This window comes from Dermacentor silvarum, chromosome 11 (assembly GCF_013339745.2).
Source record: "Dermacentor silvarum isolate Dsil-2018 chromosome 11, BIME_Dsil_1.4, whole genome shotgun sequence".
Lineage (NCBI taxonomy): Eukaryota > Metazoa > Arthropoda > Arachnida > Ixodida > Ixodidae > Dermacentor > Dermacentor silvarum.
The window spans coordinates 17,348,543-17,371,092 of record NC_051164.1 but is presented as its reverse complement, the minus strand read 5'-3'; the positions used below and the strand labels follow the sequence as shown (position 1 = coordinate 17,371,092).

The window sequence follows — 22,550 nt, the reverse complement described above, 5'->3', positions numbered from 1 at the left end:
CATGTGTATAACCCGCTGAAATAACTGCATATAACGATGCTCAAATCTGTGCAAAAGCATTCTCCAATCACAGGTGCACAATTCATCCACAATGTATCTTCATCCAGCAGCTTTATACACCCCCCCCCCCTTTCTTTTTTTGGCGATGCTGATAAAGCTGGATTCTCATGACGGGCATGATTGTGGATGATTCAGTCACATGACATGAATGGGAGCACTTGGCAGCTAGCATTAACACGACAGAGGATCACAGCATGGACGAAGCAGCCCTGGCATGAGCAATGTTGACGGAGCAAACGCGACGTAAGCGAAAATCCCAACAGTGATTTGTGCCGTATCACTACGCACTACACAGCTTCAACCCACAGGGGTGGGAGAGGAGACAGGCTTTTCTCTAGGAGATAATGAAACTTGGAATGACAGAAAATCTTGCCTTGATGTGTGGCTATCGTGAAGCCACAGCTTAAGGAAGTCAACTGTACAGCACAGCTTATTTCTTTCTCTTTAGTGTCCCTTTAAATGTTTACGTCATATACTATATCAAATAAATAAATATTCAGTGTCTGGGTAATTGTATGGGCGAATTTGTTTCAGCTTTGAGAGTGAAGATTTATGAGAGTACCGTAGCTTTGAGCATGGCTTGCATTTCTTGTGGCAAGGGTTAATCACCTAAATCTTGATGACAGCTAGTCATGTGCGATTGGCTTATGATAAGCCCACCTAATCATTGGTATTTCGTCGCTTTCCAAAACATTTCTTGCGTGAGCGGTGTTTTCTTTTTCTTTCACAAGAAAGAATGATGGTAGACATTCTGTCATCCTAACTTTTTTTATTAAATAAGCGTTTACGCACCATTTCCTGTCATATGTATGTCTGTGTTTCAACTACGCTATTGCAGCATATCAGGGGAAAGAAATTTATGCAGATTCAACGCACATTTTGGAGTCTTATGGGAAACCAAGCTTTTGTAAAGTAGTTCATTAAATGCTATCAAACTGTTCATCTTTTGCCTAGTGTGTTGCAGCGTAGCCATCATGTACCTGGAAGACGTGTTGACTCCCTCCACGTCATCCATGCGACCGCAGATTACACTGTCGCTTGGATTGGCCCACCTTTCGTCACTTGGATCATCTCGTCATCTCTTGGATCAGACCAGGGTTGCGATAACATAAAACTATTCCACTGAGTTTATTATTCCAAATCCGCCATATGGGATTAGTCCAAATTTTCCGAGCTGCGTCCATTTCGGCTGTCGTACAGGCTCACCTTATCGCAGCTCAATTTACTATTGCACTGTCTGCAGGACTGCTGCACCTTATTCGGCAAGATGACCAAGCAGACACACAAAACCCCTGAGAAAGAAGTCATAAAAAGCTTCACTTTAATAAAGGAATTATGTGCTGGACGGTGTATGTTGCAGTGAGTGTATTTAGGTACTGCTCATTGTTTCACTGTGTAGTTCTGTAGAGCGAGACCCAATAACGAGCACATCTGTAGCGGTAGTACTGAAAAGGCTGCCTGTTTGGTACACGAGTGCTGTCTTGCGTGACAGCTACTTGGCAAGACAGCAGCAGTCGCGGTACCCTAACTCTGGGAAGGTTTGCTATGCAAGCTTCACTTTAAAATTTTAAATTTTGTTGCAGATTTTAAAATGTGCCCTTCAGGGTTTAACATGTATTTGTGCTGGCCCTCCAGGAGCAGGCATCGTGGGTGTGCCAGTGTGAGGACAGCCTAGTGAGTCGGCTCGAGCAGGACTTCAAGCTGACGCTGCAGCAGCAGACCTCGCTCGAGCAGTGGGCTGCCTGGCTCGACAGTGTCGTTGGACAGGTGCTCGAGCCGTTCCGCGGCCGGCCCGAGTTTCCCCGGGCGGCCCGCCAGTTCCTGCTCAAGTGGTCCTTCTACAGGTGCGTCCACTGTGTTTCATGGTGGGAGACGTCCAAACTGCAATGCGGTTTATTTTACTTGATTTCATTTCCTGTGTTTCTGCCAAAAAGTTTCACTATAAACATTTGGAAACGTTGTGGGACCCTATGCCATTTCGGCTAGTGTCGTGTCTGTGGAACGCAGTGCACATTTTTCTTTTGTCACCATCCAAGCTGGTGGGACAAAGCTGGCAAGCCTGCATATGTCCGTGTACGCCGTGCCCTTCGCAAGGCCAATGCTTTTCTTGCTCAACATCATAAGTGGTGACACAATCTTGGGTAACTTTTACAGCGACGCTGTCAAGTTGCAGATGAGGTAACCACAGCAAAGCACCGTCTCTAGCCCCAAGGATGCTAATGGAATTCATCATAAATGGGCACACTGTAGATATTTTATAATTTTGCTTCTTAATACAATTTTTATGCTTTCTTGCTCTGTCTTTTTGCCAATGTTGTTGTAGGAGGTTGAGAACTCCTCAAGCCATTCATTGAGCAGATTTTCTCTCCACCCCCTTCATTTATTTCATATTTTTTGAATACAACTAAAGTTTTATATGATTTGCTTATAATGACTATCAGATATAACAAAGGTACATTTTTGCGCTGTCTGAATTGAGGTGCAGCTGCATAACGTCTGCTACCTGTGCCAACTGGTTGTGCCTGTGTTTTTCTGCTGCAGTTCAATGGTGATCCGTGACCTAACGTTGCGGAGTGCGGCCAGCTTTGGGTCGTTCCACCTGATCCGCCTCCTGTACGATGAGTACATGTTCTACCTGGTGGAACACCGAGTGTCTGAGGCCACGGGAAAGACACCCATTGCCGTCATGGGAGAGGTGGGTGGCCGCACGCTGTTTTCTGCTTTGTTTCTCTGGTCAGAGTACTGAGAACAGTCAGACCCATTTATATTGAAAGTTGCAAGAAAGAAAAGAGACACACCTGTGAATTCAGTGCAGCGTTTAAATGAATATTTATTTTTTTATTTAGTTAGTTTTTTACATAATACCCAAGGGTCATAGAGAGGGGAGCGGGCTATCAACAATACAAATACAAAAGCCTCTTAGTATATAATGTTAGCTAAACAATTCATGAATTGGTCGTGATCTTCATTGGTTACAATTGGTGCGGTAAGGTGTTTCCAATCAATTGCTGTGCGTGGTAAGAAGGGGCTGCAAAGAAGTTTGACTTCTGGATAGTGGAATGCCAACGTTACGAGAATGGTCTGGTCTTGAAATGTAACCAGGCTTGTGTACCTTAAAAACCAGACTCTAGGTCGGACCGGAATATAGGTCGACCCCCCAACTAACCAATTCTAAAAATGAAAAAAATCTTCTTCAATGGCAAAAGTACTGAAAGACACCCTTACCGTTTTGGCAGTGTTTCTAGTCTGTCCCATCATGAAGTCGCGTTGCTGCCGAAGCGCAATTACATATCACTGAAACTCGATCAACTTCTCTTCGAATTCTTCGGGCAGTTTCTGGCACACAGAAGTAGGGCGCCGTAGTGCATGAATCGTCGCACCCGGGATGGCGAGCCCTTGAATTGAGCCCTCATCAGTCCAGAGGCGCGCGCGATCTCTACCGATTTCAAACGGATGCATTCGGCAGTCACAGGCAGCAATCTTGCACGCAGCTCCCGGACGAACTACGCAATCTTGTCTTCCAGTTCTGGATACGCTGCGGTCCGCCCACGAAATGGTGTTTTCTTTTGGTTGCTGCAAGTTGTAATACGCTGCTTCTGCCTCCGCCAGTACCGAATGCTTTTTTCGGATACTCTAAATTCGCGCTGTGCCGCCAGGTTGCCGTGGGCTTCCGCGTACTCGATCGCCTGTTTCTTTAAGGCGACAATGAATTGCCGTCGGCTTCCGCTCATGTTGAAACAAAATGTGAAAAAGCAGCCTGATGGCGAAGGCGGCTGTTTACCGTATTTATTCGAATCTAGGCCGATAGTTTTTTTCAAATAATCACATACGAAACTCTAGGGTCGGCTTAGATTCGAGGATTTTAAAAAACGCGCCAGTTTTTAACTGAAACTGATAAATATGGTGCATAGTTAGCGCCATCTAGAAAAGTCAGTACCGCAGCCGCTACTAGCCGCGCCAGTAGCCAGCTGAAGTACACGAGCGACGTCACCATTTTGACCTGCGTCGTATCGGTAGTATCGGTATGGTGCAGCATCGGCGCGCGGTGTGGCGTTATCGTAATGGCACCAAATGGGCGATGCCACTATAGTGCCGCTTTCTAAACGAATACTGTATTTACTCGAATCTAACGCGCACTTTCAACACGACCCTAATTCTGCGTCGGCATTTCAAAATGGCCGCCTCGCACGCGCGTCGTGCCTAGCTACCGTAGCATGCGGAAGCTTCCTCCGTGTGCTGCAGTACACGTGCTTAGGCAATAGTCTACCGTCTGTCTTCACGTTCTCAGCGTCTGCTCTATCTATCAGCATGAAGTACCGAGTTCATCATGATGCCGCATTTAAAAGGAAAGTGATCATCTGTGCGGAGACGGACGGAAATCGGGCCGCATCACGGGCGTTCGGGGAATCCGAAACTTGCGAGCGGGACTGACGCAAACAGAAGGAGAGGATTTTCGCCAGCAAAGCAATGCGGAACGGTTTCAGTGGACCGAAACAGGACGTAATCTGCGACGATCCACTCCGGCGATACGATCAGGCTTGGCCCTATCTTGAAAGCAATCTGCGACTGGTAAAGTCCGCCGCGCGCCGTGTTTTCGCCGCGTTGAAGCGAGAGGCATGCTAGCACGAAGGCGCGCTTCGTCTCCAGCGTTTTGACAGTTCGTTTCCGCGGTCAACGAGCGAGGTGTGTTCATGTTTGCTTGAGCGCGCGTGACACCGTGCTTGTTTATAGCGGTCTACTAATTTGCTACCGCATTCGATGCATCGCCTTTCGGGCAAAACTGCGACTTTTTTTATTCATCGCAACATCAGTGCATCGGGAGGAAATCTATTTTTCCAAATTTTTCCTCACGGAAAACGGGTGCGCGTTACCATCGAGGAAGCGTGAGAATCGAGTAAATACGGTAGTTGAGCTAGCCGTAGAGGCATCGTCAAACGTTCAAACCGGGCGGAACTTCGGCATCGGTCTGTCGTTGGAGGGGGCCACGGGAGATGGTTTTTGCGTGCGCCGCAACGTGCGCTCCTTCCAAAAATGCAGCATCTCTAATGCGCTGGATGGTACTGAATATAGCGCACTTTTTGAAGATGTCAGCAGTAAGGAAGATAGCGACGAGGCTAGCAGCGATGGTGACATAGAATGAACTCGGCATGTTCAAATTTAATAAATGCTGTTTCATTTTGCGAATGCTGTCCTCGCTTTTTCGTTCGGCCTACATTCGAGGTAAGTTTTTTTTTTTTCGGACTTCGAACTTTTGGGGGGTCGGCTTAGAATCGGAGTCGGCCTAGATTCGAGTAAATACGGTACTTCATCCACCCATTGTTGCAAGACTTCCATAGTTTTTCCACCAATATCAGGTATATAAGATGAGGGTCGACTTTTCGCAATGGTTTCTGGAAAAAAAAGTTCGACCTATATTCAGGTTTTTACGGTAGTAAGTGGAGCGAAAGTTTTATGGAATTTTGTTACTAAAAAGTAGGGATGTGTGCTCAAATATACAAATGAATAGTAAATGATCAAATACCGTATTTACTGTATTGTAACACGACCACGATTGTAACGCGAGGGGTGACTTTTCGTTGCATCCATCAAGAAAAAATAAAACCACGAAAGTAACGCGAGGGGTGACTTTTTGTTGCATCCAGCAAAAAAAAAAAAAGAGAACAAAACCACTCAAGTAACGCGAGACTACCGGATGCATGAAAAAATCGCAGTTTCGCCCAAAAGGCGAAGCATCAATTGCGATAGCAAATTAGTAGAGAGCTATACGGAATAAGGATAGTAGTTTTATCAGCTGCATAAACTTGGACACGTTCGCTAACTGAATTAACAAGCATGGTGTCAGCGCACACAAGCAAACGTGAATAAATCACACTCCCATTCCCTCACGGCCTTTCGCGCGACGGAGACGTTGCGTTTGCTCTCGGCCGCGCGTTCGCTCTCCATCAAAGCGCGCGTCCCTCGCGCGCTTGCACTTGTTGATTTCACTTGTTGATTAGAATTGGGGGGCATCATTGCACTCTTTAGACAACTTGAATTTCGGTATTCGATTGTAACGTGAGAATCGACTTCAGGTAGCAAGAATCTGAAAAAAAAACTCGCGTTACAATCGAGTGAATACGGTAATTCGAATTCCAAATCGAATCAAACTTAAAGCAGTAGCTTATGGGGACACATTTGTTCTGAGCGCTGATTTGTTTCTGTTCCCTGACACCGCAGTTCCTGGGCTTGGGAGCCAAGGCAGCGTCATGCGACGCCCTGAGCCCTGACGTAGTCGTTGAAAACGGTTCTTCGCCATCCTCGTCTTCAACGAGCAACTGCTCCACGCGTCCGACCTCGGCAGGGTACAGCATGATTCTCGCCAATGGCTGGCCGGCCACCATCGTGAGTCAGGCTCCGATGGCAGAAAGTGAAAGCACGGGTTCTCCGGTCAAGAAGTTGAAGAGCGTCTAGTCAATGCCGGTCCTGTTGCGTGAGTGAAAGAACCGACTCTGAATCTGGTTGGAGAAGACAGGCCTCCGGTGCTTTTCCTCTTGCCAGCTTCGCATCCTTAGAGCAAGAGCTGCTGCGTTGCCGTGGTTGCCTCGTCTTCAACTTAAGAAGTGTGGCCAAGGTTGCGTTATGGCTCCTCGACGAAGCGGGCCTTGTCATCTATGTGAAGCCTCACATCCTTACTTACTGGTGAAAGAAAAGGAGACTCTTGGTTTTATTATCAAAAGGTGGTAATGAATTGATACAGTAGTGTTGCATCATCATCATCATCATCGTGGTTCGTGAGAGAAGCAGGTTTCGTGCTAACACTCTGCACTTGCTGGCCATTATGTACTTAGACACATCTCGGTCAGTTTAGTGGGACAGAAAGCAAAGGCAAGAAAGGCCTGCACACACGGTTGGGAAAGGCACTCTGCAGGCCCGATCAATTTCATTGCCACAAGCAAAGTGTCTTAAAGACCTGGGGTATTGGATGTCAGCTACCTTTGAGACATACGGTGTTATTGCACAAAGTTGAGTGATATGTTGAATGCCTCAGAGGAGAAGCTGTCGTAACCAGCTGGAAAAAAATGAAAGGCAAATCTTTTGGCCAGGGTAAAGTCACCAGAGAGCTGGACATTGGCCATTGCTCCTACTTCCCTCAAGTTTCAGTTTGTACACAAAAGCACTGGTCAAACTTCTTTTTTTTTTTTTTACCAGGCAAGCAGTCCTAAACAAAAGCAAGGACCAGACAGGACCAGGTGCTATGCATATTGTCTCCTTACTTTCGAGTGGCTTTTTTTGGGGCTTCTTGCTCCAAAACAAATGAACCCACGCGCCCAGATTTGCAGTTGCTCTATGGACCCCGAGGAAGCATTGTGCAAGTACCCGTTACTGTTTGCACTGCTGCAAACTTGTGTGACAAAAAACGTGCCTCTGTCGTGACAGAATATAGACCTGACGCCTGTGTCCGTCTTTTCATATCCACAGCTAGTTCTTGTGGCCTTTGTCTCATATGCTGGCTTTGCACAGCCCCGGAAATGTGCCGAGTGTTTGATGACTTTGCTACGCACTCCCTTTGATTTATTATGAGGAGACCTCTGAAAGCATTGTTTCCATCGACTCCAGGGTGTACTTCGAGAACTTAGGTAGGCGGACAGAGCTGTAACCCACTGCTGGGGCTCTTCCAAATGGATGATTTTGATACGGATCTTGAGGAAATGTTCATCTCGATTTGTTTCGTATGGCGCACCAACAGGCGCAACATTTGTAAATATTGAAATGGCAGGTAGGATAGTGTATTTGAGAGGCACTGCAGCTGCACTCTGAAGTTGCTGTTACCCAAGCTTGCTGGTTTGAAGTGGTAGTCACAAATACTGGCTTTTTCTAAGTCATCCGGTCGGCTGCGGATGCGGTTAGCCCACTGGCGGACGTAAGGAGGGCTTGTTTCAGTGTTATTGTTTTTTCTGAAGTGCATCACTTCTGCCGAGTATAATTAAGCTCTGAGGACATTGGTGTTGGTCAAGTTGTTATAGTCGCCAACATTCAACACAATAATTGTGGCAGTGTTATTTGTGACCTTGAATGTCTACAATAGCAGAGCAGGCCTTCTGCAGAGATGTTGGTTGCATCCTAGTCGTGCCCTACCTTTAATTAAGGAGTACCTTTTTTACTTTGCTCGCATTGCATGACAAAAGTGCAGATGAGAGCCCATGGCCTTGAATGTGTGGGATGTACTATCGCGTTCAATATAACCTGCAAAAGCACGAGCCGTGACCGTGGCTACGCTCTTGAGAAAGGAACAGAGAGGATTACTCCAGGCTAGTAATGTGCATGGCCCCCTGCCTTCCGTCGTCTGCTTCGGAGAGTGATCAAAGCAGAGAGAAGGCAAGGGGCTATGTGCATTGCTGAAATAGCGAAACCTTCTCCGATTTTTTTCTCAAGAGCGTTGCTGCAGCCATGACTCGGGCTTTGCATTTCATAATAAATGCGATACTACCTAATTTAATGTGCTATATTGAAAAACTCGAGTACTTCATTGTGCCCAGTTTTTTAAGGCAGTGCCATTTATAGTACTATCATTTAAATGACTTACGCGTTTAGTTGCCAAACAGTTGCCATATTTGTTTCATCGCAGGGTGCAGCTTGAAAATGGAAGGGTTTTTTTTTTTCGTGTAGGTAATTTTTTTTTTTAATCTTTGAACATGGAGTCAACCATGGTGTTTGCTAGATTTATTTGAAGGTTGAACCAAATGAAGTGCTTTTTTTTTCGTGTAGGTAATTTTTTTTTTTTTTAATCTTTGAACATGGAGTCAACCATGGTGTTTGCTAGATTTATTTGAAGGTTGAACCAAATGAAGTGCTTTCGGGCTTTGTGTGCCTTGGATGTTTTGAATTTGCCCGTGACAAGGATTGCCTGTGCGCATTATTTCTTTGGAATTGTCCATCGCTGCTTTTGTTCATCTTCGGTTGACCACGGTAATGTTTTGACAGAAATATGTAAAAAAACATTGGCACCATGCAGTCGTGGAAGTGTGAAATGCAAATGGGCACAATTCAAAACAGCAACAAAATGGAAATTGAGCTGAGGCAGTCCATACGAACATCACGTGAAAGACGGCTCTTTTTAAGAGACAGCCAACAGCGCTTCAGCTTATGCCAGTCTTTTTTTGTGTTCTGACTGAAGAATGTAGTGGACAGCATGATGTTACATATTATCAGTGGTTTTGCAAAATGGATGAACTCGTCTAGTTTCATTGGGTGCGTAAGGATGTGCTCGTGTGTACTCCCTAGTTGAAGAAAAGGTGGTCCACGCTTTTTCAGGTTCTTACCTTACTTTGTATATTCTGCTAAACCTAATGGTAGTGGGACATCAATTCTTTACCAAGAATAGTAGAATGTCATCTACTGTAAAACAAGGAGCTGCTAATGAGAGATGTGTCAAGGGTACAGGAAAGCTAGAAGCACAGATGTAGAAATATGCTATCGTGTTCAGCATGCGTTGCAATATGCTAGCTGTGACTGAAGCGGACTCCCCGAGTCAAGCTCGTGGCACCATAGAGTTTCTTACAATATTACCTAGAGGGAAATCTGGCGCCACTGTCTGAGTGTCCTAAGGGGCGCTGTGCTGTCGTGGGAATGCATGTGCAAGGCTTTTGTTGACCGAGGAAAGGCCTAAAACGTGGATACGGCTGCACAGATAAAGCTTTCCTAATATAAAATCTTTTCATTTATCCGCATTACATTTTCAATAAAGTTTTACTCACCTGCAGTGCATAATCAAAGGATGAAAAGGAAGAATAGACAACAAACTGTCACAAAGTGAGTGCGGACCTTGTCGTTTGTCCTCAAACTTTAGCTGGCCACTGATACTTTTTACGTTTCGTATAATTGTACATCCAAGCACAAGTCCTCATGATTGAATAAAGCATGTTTTTGTGTAATATTAAAGTTAAAACAGCTTTTTACTTGTTGTTTTAGTAGAAAATTAACTATTGTGACAAACGGTACGGTGCTAGCCAGGCACACCTTCAACGAGTTCTGGCTCTCCAAGGACGATGTTAGTCTGAAGCCGGCACATCCCGGCATTCTCAGGAATACAACTGCGTCGCAGCAGCAGTTTTTCCTGTAGGTAATAGTGTAAGCTCTATGGGTGGCAGTAACACATGTTAATGCAAAGCACATTAACCTAACGATGAGCAACACAAGAACAAGGTGAGAGCAGGAGCCAACGTTTCGACAAGTCCACTTGTCGAAACGTTGGCTCCTGCTCTCATCTTGTTCTCGTGTTGCTCATCGTCTTGAATTTCCATTGCCCGCATTCCCCTGATTAACCTAACGAGAAGTTCAACACTGAGCTGCTGCTCTGCAGTGGGCCAGTGATTTATCACATCAGAATTTAAGCACACGGCATCTAAAAATAGCATGCGGTGGAAAGCAGTAGGGTTGATGCACATTGCTGGTACAGCCAAATCTACAACTTTTTTTGTCGATCACATCACCTGCTAATGGGCCCCTTGCCAGGTTTGGGCACTGCCAACAGACAAGCACAGTTAGTAAACCACGCCCTAATGATCGTGTCTGCAAAGTATCAAACCGCAGCATGACGGTTCGATACTTTGAAAATTTCTAACGAAAGCCCTTCCTCCCGAGAGAGCCCAGCTTCTCGCTGAAGAGTCGGGGTCGCACACAAGCGTCTCTACATCAGACACACTGCCTGCAACGTTGCTGATTATGGCATGTGACTTCAGTAAATCGTCCAATGTAGAATGTGTAAAACCACCACTCGAACGGAGTGCACAGTGCCGTGAAAAAGGAAGAGACATGATACAGGAAGACGCAGACAAGATGCAGTCTATGGTATGGGAGAAGGCAGGGAAGGAATGTGACTTGCGGATGCTAGTCGAGGCAAAGGAAAAGAGTGTCTATGCTGACAGGGAAGCTTGCCTTCTGGCAGCATGGCAACGTAACATTTCAATTTCACCCATCGTCTCTAATAATGAACCAATTTGAAAAATTCTTGTCGTAACATATGCCCGTTAGGCCGCACCCTACAACTTCCAGTGTATAACCAAAATTTCCTGTGGTTTCTGGTGAGGGGCACTTTAACGCTTGCTTGCTGGAAAGAAGGCTCCGGGCACAGCTTGCTTGTTGCAACTCATGACGAACATTGACAGTGCCCACTTTTGAATAGGCTGGTCTGGGTTGCAGACCATCATCTGGCAAATTTGAGCACATGTGATGGCTGAGCCATGCTCTGATCACCGCCACAGGTGCTCTTGTCAAAGCAGGTGGAGTTGCTGTAGGACATTCCACACTTAGTGCCGTACCTACTTAGGGACCAACTTATGGCGCTTAAGTCTTAAGCAGTCTATCACTGCTGTGTTTGGGTGATGAAAGTGTGTGTTGAGATAGCAGTAATTTCTGGGCATGTGTGCAGTATGGCGGACATTTTTTAGAGCAGACAAGTCCACATCTGTGATAAGCCTGGGTGTAATGTTATGTATGATTTGCAACCGCCACAATCTGTGCTGAAAGTGACCTAGTGTTCGTGCAATGCCCATACAAATTGCAGTTTACATTTTTAAGAGCTGTGCTTATGAGCACTGCATTTTGTTGCCTGTTTTAAGAAAAAGCTGAAAGGTTGCGCGATTTCTTCAGGGCCAACTTCTTATATGCAGCCTGCTATATGCATTGTTTGGTGCCCTAATAGATTCAGGGACTTTCTTTCCTGAAGTCTATCCAGGATGCGATGCTACTGTGGCAGATTTGTCTGAAGCACTGAATACATGACATTGGTAAATATTAGTTTTCATCTCTGACCAAGCAGTCTTAATGTTCAGGTCTCAAGCACCTGCTACTTATAGCTTAGGTTTTGTTTAGTTTTTTCTTTTCATGGAATCGTGTTAGTTCTAAATACTAATGTGGCTGTGTTGTTCTAAGCGCAGAGCATTAACACTGAGCCAGAAGTTTTAATTAGTGCATTACATTTCTTTAGCTATCACATCTTCCTTGTTCTTTCATTGTTGTGGGTTGAATAAGAAGGACATCATGGCCGTGCAAAAATAAGAGAGTGTTGCCTGACCAGAGGACCTTTTAAAGGCTTTAGTTTGTGTGTTAACAATGGCACGGAGTGTTTTTTTTTTTTTTTGTGACATGGCTCCTGTCCATGAATACTTGTCGCACATAAAAACAGGTGCATTCCTAGTCAGTGCTGTCACAAACACGGATCGCTGTCACACCCAGAGTGAGCACGCGTGAAAGGATGATTGATGCCTTAGCTGCATGTGTCGCGCTTCATTGCGCGCATTCTGTACAGTCGCTAGATCAGGGCATGATTTCCTCATGGCGTGCAGCGGAGTGCGAATGTCCTTGCACGTGTGGATTGGGCAAAGGTATGTGCCGGCAACTTCATCAGCACATCATGTAGCATAATTACCCAACTCGCACCTACGTGTCTAAGCATGTCTGTTTCCATCGTCACATCGCACCTGCTTCCTGAGAAAGAGACACCAAAAGTGAGGCATGTGAAATGGCAATGGGTTCAAGGAAAGTTTTATTCTTTGTCATGCTATAACAAAGCTGCATCCCATATAAATATGCTGTCAATGCGCCCCCGAATCTAATGCGCGCCTAATTTTCGGGGGTTTAAAGCGAGAAAAGAAAAGTGCACCTGAATGTAACGTGCTGCCGATTCATAAAAGTAAAATATACCATGGCCCCCACATTTGTGATCAGAAAAAGGGGAGATGTGCAGGGTTTACCCTCACAAGCAGGAATTTCTTTAATGTGCTTTCATAATGAAAGCAGCTCAGTGTTGTTGCCATTTGCGCTTCATTGGCCACAGAAATCAAGCACACAGGGGCGGTATTCTCAAGCGGTCATTTTTAGAGTTGCTAATATCACTTTCGCAAAACTCTGCATCGGACTCGTAGACGTATATCACCAGCAGCGATTATGAAACTTGATCTGCAACTGGTTTTCTTCAATTTGGGGCTCAAAGTCACGTGTCTTAACTGTTTTTAGCCAGGAATAGCTACCTGATAGTCAACATGATTTTATATCTTGGCGTACTTTCGAATTCAATAACTATCCACCAGCACACATTGAGGCTGCGGGAAGTTGGAAGTGGGACCCACCTCCAATGTTTTGCTTTGTTTTGAGCTTGCCAAGCATCTTCTGACGGCGCTGGTAGGCTAAACTTATTTGTTTTCATGCGCCCATTTAAGACAATGAAAGTGACGTAAATGAGCAGCAATGCTTATCCAAATTTTTCTTCATTGCCGCATGCTTTTTGTAATGGCAGCATCAAACCACCACTATCGCACCAGAACTATAAGCGTTGGGCTTTTTCATCTAGAAAGCATCGGCCCTATGCTCGGGGCACAACACACAACCTACAGTAAGGCGGCCATCAAGCATTGACTCGATACGAGAGTGCCAATAGCAGCATTGTGAGCCCACACGACGATGTAATTCAGATGCATTGTGTATGAATTTGGTCCAGCAGTGTTATTTCAGCAGTGTTATTTCAGCAGTGCTTTTGATGCCTCATTGGCTGGGATTTGAGCAGACTAAAGATCCACAGGATACACGAAATTAAAGTTGGAGAAACGTATGCCTGGAGCGTCTTGAATGGAAAAGTTGGTGCAGGTGCAATTACGACTACCCGATTGGCGAAATACACTGGCATCACGATTGCATCATGTGAACCACGTTTACTACATTTGTAAGGCTTTATTTTTGGTGTCTCTTTCCCTCAATGTGTAGCTTGTTCACAAGAAGCACGCTTTTGTGCGCCGGTTTATCAGGTTTTGGAACGGTGCGCCCTTTGATAAAGAAGAAAGCATACAGAGTCTAGTCATTGCTAAGGTATGATTTATATGATGTGCCTGCATTAATGAAGAATCAACTTTTCTTTTAATGTACAGTATGATATGCAGGGTCTTATTGAGAAAACATGTTTGATAACATGCTCTTGTGTAATGTGACTGTTACTTGGAGAATGTGCAAATTTTGTGCATGCTTACATGTCTATGTGCTCAGTTCAGCCAGACTGTTCTTGTGGCACTGTCGCCTGTCTTTTTCATGGTGCCTACAGGAGAGTCGTGCACTTACTGGCATGTGCTTTTATCGTCCAGTATTCTCTGTAGTGACAGTTCACAATGCAGTCGCTCCACACAACTTTACAATTCGTATTGTTGCTCATGTCTTCATTTGATCATCTTTTTCATGTACCGTCTGCAAATTATTATTGCATATGTGAAGCCTACAATTGTTGCAGAAGAGAGAAGAGCTTGTGCCTCACCAACATAGATTTCAGGCCAAGGTTGGTTAGGGAGCTGTTAACTGACCCCAACATGTACTCTATCTATCAACATGTAGCAAGGTTTTGTGAAACATGAAACTCTTGAAAGACTTGCGGCTTTTGAACATGTCTCGACTAGGAAACTACAGACTCTTCTTTAGGCCATTGGACATCGTAGTGAGGCAACGAACAGGATGGAATGAAATGGTTAGGAGAACAAGAAAAATGGCTTCAATCTACTGCAGATGTTGCAATGAGGTTGTTCTGTTTTTGTGCGATACTCTTTAAGATGGTTTGGCCTTGGCGGATACACAATTTCTGCATTGGAACTTGCAACGTTCCCTCCATTCTGTTTTAAGTGTGAGAAAAAAAGTGTGCCCCGGTTTGGTGGCCGAAAATTGAGAAATGTATATGTACGTTTTCATTGTGCAGGAAATGTGAGCGCTTGGTCAGCTTGTGAATTTCCTTGCGGCCATTAACCGCTTTGATAAAGCCAAATCCTGCTTTTATAGCACATTAGCGATCGTCTCTGTCATCATTTCAGTTGTGTTCTGATCTATTGTTGCAGCAACATCAAACGATTTCTATTGCTTTTGTCAAGCGGTACGTAACCTTGTGAGAGAACATTTAGGGCTCATCCTGGACTTGGTGTTCACCATTGTTGAGATTCCTTGCATCTGGTCGCTGGTTTTAGTATCGGACCGCATTTCAAATGTGAATACAGCCTGTGTACTGTGGGGTGGCTGTATTTCGATTGGCATGGAATAAAAATGTTCAGAGTTTGGTGGGTAATAACAAAGCCAGTGTGGCCAACTTAATGTGTCCCTTATTTCCTGCAACATTTAACTCCATCATTGAGTCATAACTCATTTATGATAAGTCGCCACGATTGCCACTTCATGGAATTTCTTTTGCGGCCCGGGCAAGCTTGTTTCCTAGGAATGACGCTCGCTTGCTGACCAAAGGGAATTGGCCGAGAAGCGGGTGGTTTGGAAAGTGTTTTAGTGAAACTATTATTCAATAATATGATTCATTTAGAGCTATGTCAAGGCGATTGTGTGCAGTCCACATGTTCATTTTCGTTATCTTTTTCCTTTTTCTTTTGAATGCAAAGATAAGTTCTATTTTGACTGATGCGATCTAAGTGTGTTGCTCTTTCTAACCTGTATTTCCATACATTTTTTTTTCTCTCTCGTGGCCAAAGTCAAGCCCATTACCATTATTATTTATAGTGCTTTGTGTGAATGTATAGAGAACATTGCAAGAACTACACTTTTTGTTGCACTTGTTTTGTGTGTGTGCATGTGTGAATAAAAGACACTAAAGGATTTGACGCTGAAACCGAATGCAATGTCTCAGTGTCTGCATCCAACAGGTTGATGCTTACTCCCGCCTCTGCATTGGAAGGCCCTTCTGCAGTGCGTTGGAGAAGAGCGTCCCATCGCCAAGGCGATGGAGAGGCGCTGCTTCAGCCCACGTCATGCATGGTCCGGCTGCTTTGAAGAATTTCTACATTCCATTTCATACTTCAGAGTTACTGTATATGGCTCTTTCATACTTAGAAGGCAGTGCAGTGGAAGCCATGTAAATAGTGCTGTTATTAGCCCTGAAAAGTTTGAGTGGCGCCCTCTTGTATGTGATTAGTTAGCGCAAACGAAGACGGGACAACGAGAAACACAAACATGCGCTTACTTCCAACTGAGCTTAATGCGGAAAACCGATGGTTTTTATACATGTTGCTAGAAAGCAGTATTACAAGATAAGAGAGAAGACCGCCACATGTGGAAACAATACCTCCACCAAACGTGAAGTATCTTGTAAATGTGAATTAAAATTTATCCTCATATATATATATATATACGATTGAATATCTAAGTACTACACTAAATATTATGTTAGCATATTAGGTAAAAATAACAATTTTAGGATGCACTTGTTTTTGTCGCGCGGAGAAAGTTGGAGAGGCCTTCACAAACGTTCCTGTGGCTGTAGCCAAGTGCGGTAGGCCTAAAGCAAAGCATTACCGGAAGAGCCAAATTGAAGCGAAGGTTATGGACGGGTTCTTCTAAACATATTTTTCTTCAAATAATGAACCGGCGACATGTCAAAAAGAAGCGTTGCAGATATTCGCTTACATTGCATAAAGGACACAAAGGTCATAGAGCCAGACCAGATGTATGGCGGCAAAAGTTCAGTGGGGCGACTCGGCACCATAGTCTCGTAATCGTTACTTCAATTTTTCTAGTGGAGCATGATTTGTTGTTCCAAGAAAAATTGAGATGCAAGAAATCAGATGTTGACAACGATGATCTGGCGAAGTTTCTTGTAGTAGTATATTTTCTGAATCGCGCCGCAGTGATGAAAACGGACGTAGGTAAAATAGGGATTACAGGACCATTGCGGGATGCTACTGTGAGTGCATCTGCATATTCGTTTAAGACCAGACCTTTGTGGCATGGCACCCGCACTAAACGAACGAGGCGTAAATGTCTTGGGAGGAGAGAAGAGACTGTTTCTAATGAATCTATTTGGACGTGGTTAGTGAAGAACAGACAGACAGAAAACCGGTTAAAATTACGGCTCATGACAGATGATCGTATTTGCGTACAGCTAAGGCAATTGCCAATAATTGCGCCTGAAAGATAGGCGTGAAGTCAGTTAGTCGAATAGAAAAAGACCAATTTAGATAGATATGGTTTTGACCAATTTAATGACACCATTCTCTTCATGGTCTTCTCCCGGCGACCGCTTTCCTTTCACTAGCAGAAGACGCGTAGCAATAGATAGCCAGCCGCCAGAAATTGCGTCAAGTGTCCTAAGAGTGCTAATCACATCATTACCACGTTTCGGGCTGCGGCCTCCATCAGAAGACAGTTTGCTTGCCAAATATCCAAGTTAGCTTCTAGAGAAACCGAAAAGCAGTTACTCACGAGTGTGGTCTTATAGCGGTTCAGACAGCGTTTTGCTGACGAAAACATGATTCTGACCAATCACGCGAGGGTAAACGAACGGTTTGCTCTCCAAACCACTATAATTTTGCGTCCTAAAGGATACTGCCGGAATCACTGAATGTCGGGTGCTTTTTTTGCATGGAACGATCATGCTTGTTTAGGAAGTGTGAATGTTGTAAAACATGTTTTAATTCAATACAATAAAATTAGTCTCACAGTGTCAAGTATCCTAAGAGTGCTAATCACATTGGTGCCACGTTTCAGACTGTGGCCTCCATCAGAAGACAGTTTGTTCGCCAAATATCCAAGTTAGCTTCTAGAGAAACCGAAAAGCAGTTACTCACGAGTGTGGTCTTATAGCGGTTCAGACAGCGTTTTGCTGACGAAAGCATGATTCTGACAAATCACGCGAGGGTAACCGAACGGTTTGCTCTCCGAACCACTATAATTTTGCACCCTATAGGATACTGCCGGAATCGATGTCAGGCGCTTTTTTTTTTTGCATGGAACGGTCATGCTTGTTTTTAGGAAGTGTGAATGTTGTAAAACATGTTTTAATTCGATGCAATAAAATTAGGCTTACAGTGTCAGATCTAGCGTCACTGACATTTTGTGACGTCATGAAACGGAGCAAAGCTTCTTGACGTCGTGTGGCAATGTTGCTAGGTAGGATGATGTCGTGTTGCTGATTCAGGGATGGGAATCCTGCGCCAATTGCGCCATTTTGATACAAACTCCTCATCTTTAAATTGATCTGCGATGCGGACAAAGTACGCCCAGTGCCGGTAGCTTCGTATGCACCGTGATTTCGACGTTTAGTTCGCGTTGAAGCGAGACAGAATTCGCTCGCTGCTGCTGCTGCTGCCGCGCTTCCCGATCGCCTGCTTCCGAATCAATGCTTCGCCTTTTGGGCGACACTGCGACTTTTTTATGTACGTATGAGCAAGGCCTGAGCCCTTGTGACCTATCAAGAAGGGCTAATGGCGGCTTTGGAATAAAAAATCGCAGCTTCGCCCGAAAGGCGAAGCATCGATTGCAATAGCAAATTGCTAGACAGTTATACGAAGGATAGTAGTTTTATCGACTGCATGAACTTGTAAACATTCGCTTACTAACTACTATAACAAGCATGGTATCATGTGCACTCAAGCAAACATGAACATATCTCACTCGATGACTGCGGAAACTCGCTGTCAAAACGCTGGAGTGAGCAAGCGTTTGTCGTGGTTTCGAAGTGCGCTGCCATATTCCATTATTCCACCAAAATTAATACTGGCCTGCTCCTAAAATGAAATTTTATCTGCTCCAAATTGCTCCAAAACGCAATTTTACTTGCTCCTAAAATTGCTCCAAAATGACTTTAGGCAGTCCCACCCCTGCTGATTATAAATTAAATAAATCAAGAATTCGGCGACTGTTTCTTCTAGCTGCACAGAAGTCGAAATTCGGAAGTACCATGGTAAATCGTGTCTAGCGCACTGACACTTGTCAGCATTTTCTCTAGGGTTGAGTGAGTTTGAACTTTCATTGATCTTAAAATAAAAAGAAGTTGGAAATGTCTCAGCATTCTTTTAACATCACTGAAAACTCACTTTATTTAGAAACTTTGTTGCTAAGTTTACAAGACGCTTCATGCCACTAGCAGCAACTTATGGCCGCTCTGACATCGCCCTGGCGAGTGCGGTGATGGACTCGTGACTGCAACGGGTCAACGGGCTACTCCTCTTGCCTACCCAGGGAGACCAGGTGCAGTTGTTGCGTTCCGGAAAGCCTCTGTAGTCGAGCAGGTCATCCTTGGGCGGCACAGAAACTGACTCGTAGTGTCGTACCCTCTTCATCATCTCCTGCAGAATCTGAAAGAACCACTTCATTTCATTAATACTGTCAGCCCCGCTAGACCTGAAACAGAGGCTCTAAAACATAAGGCTCTCCCACTGCACGATTAACGACGTATGAACAACACTAATGCTAGAAAAATTTATAATCACAGGAGAAGCAATTCATGGTAAACAAACACACAAAAAGAAAAGTTAGCAAGTGTTGCACGTTTGTAAAACGTGAAGGGCCTGCCAGCTGTGGAAGAAGGCGACGAACGCGCGAGCAGTGGCACAAGCGCGTTTCTGTGACCACGTGACTTGTGCAATCAGGCACGCAGTAGGCACACCTTTAAGCCAGAACCGTGGAGCAGCCGTGGCTTCGGGACAAATATCTTGTTCATATACGCACATTCAAGGAAGTTCACATTCTAGACTCGATCGTATATATGTTTCGTCATCGTTGATTTCTAGAAGTCTCCTATGCAAAACTCACCCTATTTCGTTCTCCGACCACTGCATGGTAATTACGCGACTAGGCGGAGACACTCGTGCTAGTTTCCGACCTCAGTGGGCACTCTGGAAGTTAAATTCATCTGCAATTGGTGATAAAATGTTTACTGATCAGGTATGCTTAGCACTGAAACAGTACTTCTCCCTTGATTTGCCACTATTCGCTGCATGGGAGCTTTTTAAGCAAGAAATCAGATCTGTTGCCATTGAACTTGGTTCTATTAAGTCATTTTACAAAAAAAAAAAAATATGGAGAAGAAACTGTTGAAAAGTCTTTAGAGCCTTTATGAGCTTGAATGTGAATCTTCTGCAACGTACGCTGATGACACTGCAAACGTGAAATGTGACTTGCAAACATTTGACGCAGTGCGCTATAGAGGCGCCAGTGTTCGGTCACATAATAACAGCGCCTTGCTTTCTGAGAAGCCGACCCGTCAAGCTTTGATTGATGAACGCCGCCACGCTTCTGCGAAAGTTATTACCGACATGTGTTCGAAAGACGCATTAGTAATTGACACGAGTGATATTGTGTTTCAATTCGAAGACTTGTATTCGGCGCGCTTCAGTGATGCTTCTGGAGACCAGGATACCAAGCTTCTACAGTACTTTGCGTCTTTAATAACTCCTCTAACTGATGAAGACTGTTCAGTCAATAGCGGTCCCTTAACTAAACAGAAGGTAGAGGTTGCCATTGATCAGTTACCTATATGTCAAAAACTCCCGGTCCCGATGGCATTTCGGGTGAATTTTATAAGCATTTAAGTCCATTCTTATGCCTGTTCTTCTGAAGATATATTTAACAAGTTTTGAGTTGGAGGATATACCACAGTCTTTCACAAAAAGCCACACATTGTTAATACCTAGAAGTACTGACAGAAAAATTATGTTCAGTTGATGGTTATAGACCGATTACATTATCAAACGTTGACTACAAGATTTTTGCTAAAATTTAGTAAAATCGGTTGCAGGTAGCGATTTCAGTTCTTATTTGCCCTCATCAAACATGTGGTATCAAAGGCCGTTCCATACAAACTAACATACACGTCGCTCGCACGGTTCTTGAGTACTGTTCGACTTCTTTGATCAACTTGCAATGCTCCAGATTGACCTCGCAAAAGCATTTGATCAGGTCCGGCATTCGTTTTTATTTTCTCTTCTAGAACACGCCAATGTGGGATCCATAGTGCGTAATGTCGTTCGACTCGGGCATCATTTCGCGCATGAAGACAGCCTTGCACAAAAGAAGCTACAAAAGAGTAGGACGCGATAGCGTTATCGGGACCCGTTCGCATTGCATCGTTCGCATACGGCAAGTAGGCTTCACTCACTGCAACACTGAACGTGGGAAAGCCAGCTTACAAAGACCAAGCTTACACCGATCCCCTTAAAGTCGGCTTCACTTTTAAACTGAAATGCATTGCTGGAAAGACGCTTTTCCAGGCGCAATATAAGTGGTCTTATATTAAAATGTGAAGGCCCTAGCACCTTTTTTATTATTTTATTAATTGTTTGCTATTGCCCCGACGTGCGCAGGTCTGGTAGAAATGCTGGAAAAGGGGTTTCTGTTTGAGTTTCCTCGTAGCAGAATAAGGTTTTCTCATACATTCAAATTACAATCCGACGGCGAATCCGATGCCGAATGATAAAGTCGTACTTTACCATTTTTCTGACGGATTTCACAGTGAGAAATGCAATTTTAGTCCACCAAAACCTTCCACCACGTGGAGGGCCCGTGCGGCGATGTGGTTGGATGATTTTTCTCTCACACACGCCGGTTGCCGACGCTGGATTTTCTGCGACAGGGGGCCCTAAACGCAATCGCGTTAATATAAGCGTCTCTGTTGTTAAAACAAAAATATCAAAACACTCAGAAGCTTTTCGAATAAAATTGCTAGGTGATATTGTACGCTTCGCCTATAAGGCACCGGGCGCGGGATGAATTTGGACCGGTGGCGCCTTCATGCGGCGCCGCCGCGAATGTAATGGCATGTGGCGGCCGGGCCGCGCGCAGCAGGCGCTACCGTGAAACCAAGTCTGATCAAACATGTTGCGTTTTTAGGTGCACCAACAGTTACTGAAACATGACTGAAGCTGGTTAGGCCATTCAATTCAATCGTTGTTCATCGTGGCATCGCGTTTTTCAGGCGGAAAGTCTGTATATGTGCGGTGTGTAGGCAACAGCGCGTAGAGTGCTCAGCAATTGAAACGCGATACTCGAATTGCATGGTCGCCAGCGCTTTTTGCGCTGACTGTAAACGCTGGGGACGCCAAACTGATGCATTGTGGTGTATAGTGAAAGCGAGAACCTTCGTAACGCATTATGATTGCATTTGGTCCCACAGCGCTCACCAGTGGCGCGAAAAGAAAAAAAAAACGGCGGCAGCCGCGCGCTGCCAGCGCTTCGATCGCTGGGCACTGTACATTTTCGACCCTGATTTGCTATGGTCGAGTTGTTCTAACGTTAATAAAAGAGCCGTTCATACGCAAGAGCTTCGTGTCCCACTTGCCTGTCTTCGCCTCCGCAGTGTAACGGCTCCGGAGCTTGGGCACCGAAGGCGAACACTCAGATTTGTAGTCATTTTGCCGTCTTATTGGTGTATCAGTCTTCATTAATTGTACATTTTCCTTCCTAGCAATTCCCAGCTCTGGTTGCGTCCGGCACATGACTGTGCTGTGCATCGACGGCGAACGCAACGCAGTGGCGTGTTCACACTCGCCGCCACCGATGGCTCCCGTCGCGCTAAGCTATATAAAATGAGCCGTGACTGAAGATTGGGCTAGTTTATAAGCAATTAAGAATGGAGAATCGTTGCAAAGATAAAAGAACTACAACGGACAGAGAACGGGGACTTACTGACACTTGCGATCGGCGAAGCAGCTCAAGAAACAGAATAAGGAAGACGTATGTCTCCTTTTTGTTTTCTGTCCATAATTTTT

General features: G+C 44.8%; 2 protein-coding genes across 2 annotated transcripts in view; one reads left to right on the top strand and one right to left on the bottom strand.

Annotated features, from left to right (window-relative positions):
* LOC119433301 (DNA-binding protein RFX2-like) overlaps positions 1-15,681 on the top strand; it is a 92,017-nt gene extending 76,336 nt beyond the window's left edge. Inside the window, 3 exon segments of the mRNA XM_049659137.1 lie at positions 1,696-1,904; positions 2,602-2,755; positions 6,277-15,681. Of these exon segments, the coding sequence (XP_049515094.1) occupies positions 1,696-1,904; positions 2,602-2,755; positions 6,277-6,510 (597 nt within the window). The 3' untranslated portion in view covers positions 6,511-15,681.
* A 3,181-nt stretch (positions 15,682-18,862) lies between these two features.
* Positions 18,863-22,550, bottom strand: part of LOC119432438 (arylsulfatase B-like) — a 31,044-nt gene continuing 27,356 nt past the window's right edge. Inside the window, exon 4 of the mRNA XM_049658510.1 lies at positions 18,863-19,139. Coding sequence (XP_049514467.1) covers positions 18,936-19,139 — 204 coding nt within the window. The 3' untranslated portion in view covers positions 18,863-18,935. The remainder of the gene's footprint in view (positions 19,140-22,550) is intronic.